This window comes from Myotis davidii, unplaced genomic scaffold (assembly GCF_000327345.1).
Source record: "Myotis davidii unplaced genomic scaffold, ASM32734v1 scaffold1627, whole genome shotgun sequence".
NCBI classification, from domain to species: domain Eukaryota; kingdom Metazoa; phylum Chordata; class Mammalia; order Chiroptera; family Vespertilionidae; genus Myotis; species Myotis davidii.
This window is the reverse complement of record NW_006298361.1, coordinates 138,543-148,791: the sequence shown is the minus strand read 5'-3', so window position 1 is coordinate 148,791 and position 10,249 is coordinate 138,543. Positions and strand designations below refer to the sequence as shown.

The following is a 10,249-nucleotide window of genomic DNA, read 5'->3' as shown; positions in this document are numbered from 1 at the left end:
AATTTTTCCATACAAATGGAAATATAAAAACACACATGTGGGATAGCAATACTCATATCTGACAAAAGAGACTTCAAAATGAAGGCCATAACAAGAGACAATAAAGGTCACACTAAAGGGATAGATATAACCCTGGTAAACATATATGCACCCAATATAGGAGCACCGAAATATATAGTACAAATTCTGGAGGACTTTAAGGGAGAGATCTACAGCAATACAGTCATATTAGGAGACTTTAACACCACTGATTTTACTGCATAGATTTTCCAGATTGAAAATAAATGAGGAAACAGTGACTCTAACTAAATGACACACTGAATCAGATGGATTTAATTGACATTTACAGAACATTGCACCCCAAGGCTGCAGAATATACATTCTTATCAAACACATATGGGTCATTCTCAAAGATAGACCGTATCCCATGTTAGGAAACAAAACAAGTCTCTACAAGTTCAAGAATTTTGAAATGATAGCAGGCAGAGAACAAAGATGATGGCATAGGTAACTGCTTGTACTCGCCATCTGCCACAGCCACATCAAAATTACAACTAAAATAAAGAACACCCATCATCGTAATGGCCTGAAAGCTGGCTGAATTCCTACAACTAGAGAAGTAAAGAAGAAAGCACATTGAAACTGGTAGGAGAGGCAGAGGCATGAAACTTGTTGGACTGAAACTCAAGTGTACCATTTTTTTAATTGGTAGGGAGATTGTCTCTGCAGAGGCTCCCTATGAGGAGCAAGGGGTCCCAGCCTCACATTAGACCCCCAGCCCAGGCTCCCAGAGCTGGGAAAAGTAGTACCTGTAATTATGGGCTGCAAAAACCAGTGGGGATTGGGGCTCAGTGACACAGAGGCAGCTGGAGACACAGCTGATCCTCTCAAAGACCTAGCACACAAACTGAACTTACAAGGTCCTGCTTCCTCTGAGCTTCAGTGGCAGGGTGAGGCTCTGGGGAACACAGACACATACGAGGAGGAACTGGATTGCCTGGCATTGGGGCAGGAACTTGGGGGTTGATATCTCCCAGTCGAAGGTGCTCTCAGGCGTCATTATTCCTATGCTGGAAGCTCACCTGTGGCAGGGATGACTGGCAGCCATTTCTCTTTGCTCCGCACTGGTGATTCCCTGAGACCCTGCCCTGTCTAATTTGCAGCTCCTTCCAACCTATGTGCAGCGGTCTGCATATGGGTGGCCTGTCATTGTTCTGGCTTCAGACCTTGCTAAACTCTCTCAAACAAGCTACAGCTGGGTCAGGGAGCCCCAAACCTATTAATAAAAGGCCCAAGACCTGGCACCAGCACCAGCCTGCCTTGCTTCACAGCTTGGCCTCACGTGGGCACTTCCAAACTGAATACAAACAGGACGAATCTGAAGATCTCTGTAGCTCCCTGAAGACCCAAGAGCCAGTGCACCCAATGGTCAATGTCAGATCATACAAAATTACAAGTCTACACATCATAAGCTACACACTCATGGGGCAGACTCAGTGAGGACCAAAGTCCCACTGAAGCAAGTCCTGCTCCATAGGGTTGTCCTGCACAGCAGCTCTCCCACTGTAGTAGCAGCTAGTCCCCACAGCCAATTGGCCTAGAGGTCAATTCCTCCCAGGAACACCAACGCCATTCAAGTCTCAACTACAATAAGACTGTGCAAGGAGCCCACAAAGGGGCACACCTAGAGTGCCCAGCTCAGGTGACTGGGTAGGCTAAGCCACTGGGCTCTATAGGACACCTACTACACAAGGCCACTCTACTCAAGGAGACATAGCAGCTCTACCCAATGCATATAAACAAACACAGGGATGTAGCCAAAATGAGGAAATGGAAGAAATGGAAGAAAGCAAACTACTGGATATAGAATTCAAAACCACAGTTACAAGGTTACTCAAGAATCTTCTTGGGACTTCCAAGGACTTAGTGAGACTTTCAAGGATCTTAGTAAGAATGCCCCAACAAATGGAAAATGACCAGTCAGAAATTAAGCAAACACTGACTGACAAAGAATACTATACAAGGATTGAACAGTAGAGTAGAGGATTCTGGGAATCAAATCAACAACTTAAAATATGAGAAAGCAAAAAACAGCCAACCAGAAGAGCAAAAAGGAAAAAGACTCCAAAAATATGAAGCTAGTGTAAGGAGCCTCTGGGACAACTTCAAGCATACCAATATTTGCATTATGGGGGTGCCAGTAGAAGAGAGAGAGCAAGATACTAAAAACCTATTTGAAGAAATAATGACAACAACCCACGATCTCTTGGACACAGCGAAAGCATTCCTGAGAGGGAAGGTCTTAGCACTACAGGCCTGCCTCAGAAAATAAGAAAAATTATTAATAAACTAACCTTACAACTTAAAGAAATAAAGAACAACAAGAAAAGCCCGAAGTAAGTAAAAGGAAATAAATAGTAAAGATTACAGTGGAAATAAATGACATAGGGACTAAAAAAAAAAACAATGCAAAAAAAATCAATGAAACCAAGAGCTGGTTCTTTTAAAAGATAAACAAGATGATGAACCTTTAAACAGATTCATCATGAAACAAAGGGAGAGGACCTAAATTAATAAAATCAGAAGTGAAATCAGTGAAGTAACAATTGACCCCAAAGAAATATTAAGGACTGTAAGAAAATACTGTGAACAAACTCTATGTTAACAAGTTGGACAACATGGGTAATATGGACAAATTTCTAGAAAAATACAATCTTCTAAAAATGAATTAAAAAGAATCAGAAACCTGAATAGGCCAATAACAACTGAAATTGAAGCAGTTATTTAAAAAACAACAACCCAGCAAACAAAATCCCTGGTCTGGACAGCTTCTCCAGGGGGGTATTACCAAGCATTCAAGGAAGAACTAATACATATCCTTAAACTTTTCATAAAATCCCAAGAGCAAGGAACACTTCTATGCTCTTTTTATGAGGCCAGCATGATCCTAATGCCAAAGCCAGGTAAAGACACTACAAAGAAAGAGAATTATAGCTCAATATCCTTGATGAACATAGATGCTAAAATCCTCAACAAAATATTAGTAAATTGGATCCAGCAGTATATTTCAACGGTCATACACCATGACCCAGTGGGAGTCATTCAAGCAATGCAAGGCTTGTACAATATTCACAAATCAATAAATATGATACATCACATAAATTGAAAGACAAAAATCACATGATCATATCAAAAGATGCAGAAAAAGCATTGAACAAAATCCAACACTCCTTTTTGATTAAAACTCTCTGCAAAGTGGGAATAGAGTAATCATACCTCACCATAATAAAAAGCCCATTGTATGGGTGATCATATTTGGCAGTGATACATCTGATAAAGTGTTAATATTCAAAATATATTAGAAGCTCATACAAAGTAATAAAAGGAAGACAAACAATCCAATTAAAAAATGGGCAAAGTACCTAAATAGACACTTATGCAAAGTGGACATACAGATGGACAAGAGAAATATGAAAAAATGTCCAAAGTCAGAGAGATGCAAATAAAAACGACAATAGGTTATTACCTCACACCTTTTAGAATGGCTACCATTAAGAAATCTACAAATGACAAGTGCTGGTGAGGATATGGAGAAAAGGGAACCCTAGTACACTGCTGGTGGGAATGCAGACTGGTGTAGCCATTATAGAAAACAATATGGAGATTCCTAAAAAAATCAAATATGGAACTCCCACTTGACCCAGTGATCTCACTTCTTGGAATATATCCTAGGAATCCTCAAATACCAATCAAATAGAATATATGTATCCCTATCTTCATAGCAGAGCAATTTACAATAACTAAGATCTAGAATCAGTCCAAGTGCTTATCAGCAGATGAATGGATAAAAAAAGATGTACATTTACACCATGGAGTACAATGCAGCAGTAAAAAAGAAGGACCTCTTACCTTTTGAGACAGCATGGAGGGCCCTGGGGAGTATTATGCTAATTGAAATAAGCCAGTCAGTGAAAGACAAGTGTCACATGATTACATTTATATGTGGAATCTAATGAACAAAATAAACAGTTGAACAAAATAGATCTAGAGACATAGGAGCATGGAACACACTGTGGAATCTAAGAGGGAAGATGGGGTGGGTCAGAAGAGATTAACTTAAGAACTGGGATGCATATATGCATAATCCATGGATACAAACTATAGTATGATGAAGACCTGGGACAGGGGTCAGGCGTGGGCTGGATGGGGTCAATGCAGATAAAAAGGAGACATATGTGATACTTTGAACAGTTAAAATTTTTAAAAGTCAATGTCATCCCAGTAAACAGAACTAAAATATTAAAATTAAAAAAAAAAAACACGATTGCTTTCTGTTTGGGGTCTTCTGTGATTTTATGTAAATTTTAGGTTTTCTTCTAGTTCTGGAAACAATATCATTGGAATCAGGTAGTGATTGCATTGAGTCATTAGATTGCTTTGGGTAGTATGTACATTTTAATATTGATGTTTCCAATACATGAACATTATTTCCTTCCATTTATTTGTGTCCCTCTTTAATTTATTTTTTCAATATCTTAGAGTTTTCAGAGTATATGTTTTTCACCTCACTGAATAAATTTATTCCTAGTTAGTTTGTTCTTTTTGATACAATTACATATGACATCCTTTTCTTAATTTCTCTTTTTGATCATTGGCTATTAGTGTGCAGAAATGTGAGAGATTTCTGTGTGTTTTCCTTGGTGAATTGATGTATGACAAATGAGAGATTATACAATGGGGAAATGATAGTCTCTGTAAAAGCATAGTTGGGAAAACGGGACCAGATCCATGCCAAAAAATGAAACTGGACAAATTAAACCATATCCTATATAATAAAAGCCTAGGTGGCGTCGTGGGACATCGTCACAAGATGGCCACCGCGATGTTGTCACAAGATAGCCACCACAAGATGGCCAGCAGGGGAGGACAGTTGTGGGCGAGATCAGGCTGGCAGGGGAGGGCAGTTAGGGGCGACCAAGCCTTCAGGGCAGGGCAGTTAGGGTTGACCGGGCCTGCAGGTGAAGGCAGTTGGGGTCCCAGATTGGAGAGGGTGCAGGCCGGGCTCAGCCCTCCCCCACCAACCTCTGTGCACGAATTTCGTGCACTGGGCCTCCAGTACAAAAATAAAGTCAAAATTAATTAAAGTCTTAAATGTAACATCTGAAACCTTAAAACTCCTAGAAGAAAACATAAGCACTGAGTTCTCTGAAATTTGTCTTAGCAATCAGTATCTTTTTCTATATGTCTCCTTGGGGAAGGCCAATAAAAGCAAAAACAAACAAATGGCTCTACATCAAACTAAAAAGCTTCTACAGGGAGAAAGAAGTTATCAGCAAAACGCAGAGATAGCCTAGTGCAGTGGTTGGCAAACTGTGGCTTGTGAGCCACATGCAGCTCTTTGGCCCCTTGAGTGTGGCTCTTCCACAAAATACCACGTGCAGGCGTGCACGTACAGTGCGATTTAAACTTTGTGGCCCATATGCAGAAGTTGGTATTTTGTGGAAGAGCCACACTCAAGGGGCTAAAGAGCTGCATGTGGCTTGCAAGCCGCAGTTTGCCGACCACTGGCCTAGTGAATGGGAGAAGAGATTTGCTATTGATATATTGGAGAAGACCTTAATATTCAAAATATATAAAGAACTCATGCATCTCAACTTAAAAAACAAACAGTTCTATTTAAAAATGGGCAGAGGAGCCCTAGCCAGTTTGGCTCAGTGGATTAAGCGTTGGCCTGCTGACTGAAAGGTCCTGGATTCGATTCCAGTCAAGGGCATGTACTTTGGTTGCGGCCTTGATCTCTCGCCTTGATTGGGGATATGGGGGATGCAACCAATCGATTTGTCTCACATCGATGTTTCTCTCTATCTTGCTTCTACTTTCTCTAAGAAGCAATGGAAAAAAATCCTCCGGTGAGGATTAAGAAAAAAAAAGGGCAGAGGACATGGATAAACATTTCTCCTAAGGCAATTTAATTGCCAGCAGACATATAAAAAGATAACACTAAGCATCAGGGAAATGCAAATAAAAACCACTTATCCCCTCAGACCTTTAAAAATATATCTTATCAAAAAGTCAATAAACAGCAAGTGATATAAGGATATGGAGAAAAGGGAACACGTGCACTTTTCGTGGCATTGTTTTTATAAAATATATATATTTTTATCGATTTCAGAGAGGAAGGGAGAGGGAGAGAGAGAGATAGAAACATCATTGATAAGAAAGAATCATTGATTGGCTGCCTTCTGCACACTCCATTGTGGTGATCAAGCCCGCCAACCACATGTGCTCAGACTGGGAATCGAATTGTGACTTCCTGGTTCATAGTTCGACACTCAACCACTGAGCCATGCTGGCCAGGCAGTGGCATTATTAATTGGTACAGAAACTATGGAAAACAGTATGCAGGGTCCTCAAAATTTAAAAATACAACTACTATATGATCCAGCAATTCCACTTTCTGGTATTTCTTTTAAGAAAACAAAATTACTAATTTGAAAATATACATGCACCCCTATATTCATTGCAGCATTGTTTACAATAGCCATGATATGGAAACATCCTAGGTGTGGAATCAATAGATGAATTGAGAAAGAAGATATTTACACACACACATTCATATGTACCTACATACATACCTACCATGGAAAATTACTTAGCAATAAAAAAACGAAATCTTGCCATTTGTGACAGCATGGATGGACCTTAGAGGATATTATGCTAAGTAAAAAAAGTCGGACAGAAAAAGATGAATACCATATGATTTTACTTACGTGGAATCTAAAAAAAAACAAGTGAACAAACAGAAATGGAATGATATTTTCAGTGAACAAACTCATGGTTGCCAGATGGGAGTTGGTTGAGGGGGGCGCATTCATGAAAAAGGTTTAGGAATTAAGATCTAGAAATTGCCAGTTATAAAAATCATCACAGGGATGTAAATACATAATAGGAAATAGAGTCAATAATATTGTAGTAATTGTGTATGTTGTCAGATAGGTACTAGACTTATCAGGATCACTTAGTAAGTTATGTAAATGTTTAATAACTATGTTGTACACCTGAAACTAATACTATTATATGTTCACTGCAATTGAAAAATGAAATTATTATTAAAAAATAACAATAAAACAAGAGTTTGTAATCTAGGGTCCAGTGGATAGAATTTAGGGGTATATGAACCTGAATAAGAAAAATTCCTTTTTCATTTTCACTACCCTCCAACAAAAGTGTAGCATTTTTTCCAGTTTCAAAGGTATGCAGCAAACCACAGTAGTAGTATTGATAACTGACTTTGTTACCAATATAAATCATATATTTCTGTATATTAATGATATCTCAAAATTATTTACCATTAACAATACTTCAAATTTTCATGTAATTATTGGACTTGCTGCTATATTTTTTATTTAATGCATTAATAAATTACACATATTACGATATCACTTTTTTAGTATTTTTATAATTTCTATATAATGGATTTCTTTTTCAATTCTATTTATTTTATGTAATTGAAAACATTATTGTAAGCACTGCCAAAGGAGTTCATAGAATAGATTATTAAAACCTCTGTTTTAGAAACACCTAGGTTGAAATAGATCTTCTTATGTCTTAACATTAACTATTTTTCTTTTGATCAGGTGTAGGTAATAGCAGTGAAGGTGGAAGAGGAAAAGCAGGTGCAAAACTTTTCCAAGATTTTCAGATGTTAAGTAGAATCTGGACTCATCCTTGGTGTTTACAGCTGGACTACATTAGCAAAGAAAATAAGGTAAGTCAAGTAACCTAAGATTTATTAAAAGGTATCTGTTGGAAGCAGAATAACTTTAGGAAAAAGGTTGATGTATGTACACTTACTGTATATTTGAATTTTCTTTTGATTTGTGGTATAATAATTCATGTATTTTATTTCTAGTTAATTTCCGTTTGAATGCATTATGATTATAACATGAATATTAAATGTTAATCTTAACATTTCTCATAATCATAGCAAAGTGATCAAAAGTAAGAAATTAACATTATTAACTGAACAACAGAATTCAATTGGATTTTCGTAGTTTTTGTACTTTTTCTTTTTTATGATCAAGCTAAGACCTCACATTGCATTTAATAGTCATATCTGTCATGTCTCCTTTATTTTTCTAATTCGTGATAGATCTTTAGTTCTTCCTTATCTCATGACAATTGACTTATTCTTAAGAAATAAATGAACAATATTATAATTTCCAGTATAAGTTGAAATAAACTATTAAAACATTCATCTTTTTTTCCCTAGGGATATTTTGATGAAGACAGCATGGATGAATTTATAGCTTCAGATTCTGATGAAACCTCCATGAGTTTAAGCTCCGATGATTATGCAAAGTAAATTGAATACTTTTGTGCCTTGTGTTGACATATTAAAACTCCCTATTTATTGATTGTTCTCATAATTGGCACTTATATGTTTACTATACTTTTCTATTTGTTTGAATTTGTTCTTTTTCAGAAAGAAGAAAACAAAAGGGAAAAAGGGGAAAAAAGATAGTAGCTCAAGTGGAAGTGGCAGTGACAATGATGTTGAAGTCATTAAAGTGTGGAATTCAAGATCTCGAGGAGGTGGTGAAGGAAATGTGGATGAAACAGGAAACAATCCCTCGGTTTCTATAAAGACGGAAGAAAGTAAGTCTAATGAATGTTGTCTTTATCCTTGAACATTGTTTAGAAATATGTCATTATCATGTCAGTCCTTTTTTTCAATTATTAATCATCCTCTCTTGTTGGCCAGAGGCATATCCTTTCTCAATTGGTAAGCATGCAGAATAATCATGGAACACATAATAATAATAAATATCTGATAACTCATTAAAAAAAAGCAAGCCTTGTGCTCTCTCTTGTATTTCATAGGAAAGAAAAAGTAATGTTTATTTACATGTATAAATGTAAACTCTGTATTACTTTTACTTCATATGTTAGCTTACTTCTTGAGCAGTCTTGCAATGTTGTTTATATCTTTATTTTTATAAGTGATTGGTAGAAGTTGGATTCTGACCTAGATACATTCAATCTCAAAACTATCATGGTAATTTCTCTTAACTATGTATAAATAACTGAAAGAATTTCAAGGAATCAAGTATCATTATAATTGATTTTATATAGTGAAATTATTTTTAATGGTTTAGTCTTTTTCCTTTGTAACTCTTAAAAATTTATAATTGTCTAGGTTTCCTCTGTGTCATGTACAGTTTGTGTCACCTCTTTTACTTTTTTTCTCTTGTGCATGAGTATACACACAGTGAAGGTTTTGACTGAACTCCCAAAGGCTTGAGTTGTCTTTACCTGTTACCTATATTTAAAGAATTAGTATTGAGGCTCCATATTCTCCTGGTACAGCCTCACTGGATGTCTGGTCTAAAACTGGGACCAAATATCTGAATATTTGAAATATCAAATATTTAAAGACAAAACAGTGTAAATAGCTCTAAATAGTTGGCATTTGGAAGTCATGAAGAAAGCTGTTGACTATGAACTGAAGAGAGATATAGGTGCTAACTAGGTGAATGATCCTGTACTCAAACACGCTTGGCTGGTCTTAGGCGTGCAGATGAACTTATTTGGTGATTCCTTGATAAACATTTCTCTCTTCAGTAGTACCTCCTTCGAATAGATAGATGGCAGCCTAACCACAGCCTCTGTCTTCTCTAAGAAATCAGGGAAATAGTAAAAATTAAACTACAAAATTTCCCTCCTTGTTTTTTTCTCTCTTGTTATTCCATAAAGGCAGTTTGTTATCAGCATTCAACTTCCAATTACATTTAAAGAATATTTTTCTAAGAATACTAAAGGAAGGTTTATAGTTTAATTTAAGGAAATAGGAAGCTCCTGTTATATCTTCCTTTGCTCTCCCAGTCTGCCTTTTCACTTAAAATCATCTGCAGTCTCTCATCTCACAATTATAAATGAACTAGTAGCCTGGTGCACGGAATTCATGCACATTGAAAGGGAATTAATTAGAGGAACGTAATTTGGACTCACTATCTAATATCAATAATATGTGAGCGTGAGGCACTCGGCATTTCTGAAATTCAATGACATGAATTTTAGCTATTACCTTGCCAAATAAATGGAATTTACAGATACCATTTAAAAGAGCATTCAGCTTAATATTAAAAACTCTGGCTACCAAGTCAGGTCTGTTTTCAACTTTTTGCCAGTGTTGTAAATTGTTTGCAATATCTGCCCATTTGAGATTGCATGTCATGGTTACGAATAT

The 10,249-nt window shown here is 36.8% G+C and overlaps 1 protein-coding gene across 1 annotated transcript in view; it reads left to right on the top strand.

The window, feature by feature from the left end:
* The window catches only part of LOC102769157 (transcriptional regulator ATRX), a 114,945-nt gene that overhangs the window by 26,421 nt on the left and 78,275 nt on the right, over nucleotides 1-10,249 (top strand). Inside the window, exons 8-10 of the mRNA XM_006774061.2 lie at nucleotides 7,638-7,768; nucleotides 8,273-8,361; nucleotides 8,486-8,658. Coding sequence (XP_006774124.1) covers nucleotides 7,638-7,768; nucleotides 8,273-8,361; nucleotides 8,486-8,658 — 393 coding nt within the window. The remainder of the gene's footprint in view (nucleotides 1-7,637; nucleotides 7,769-8,272; nucleotides 8,362-8,485; nucleotides 8,659-10,249) is intronic.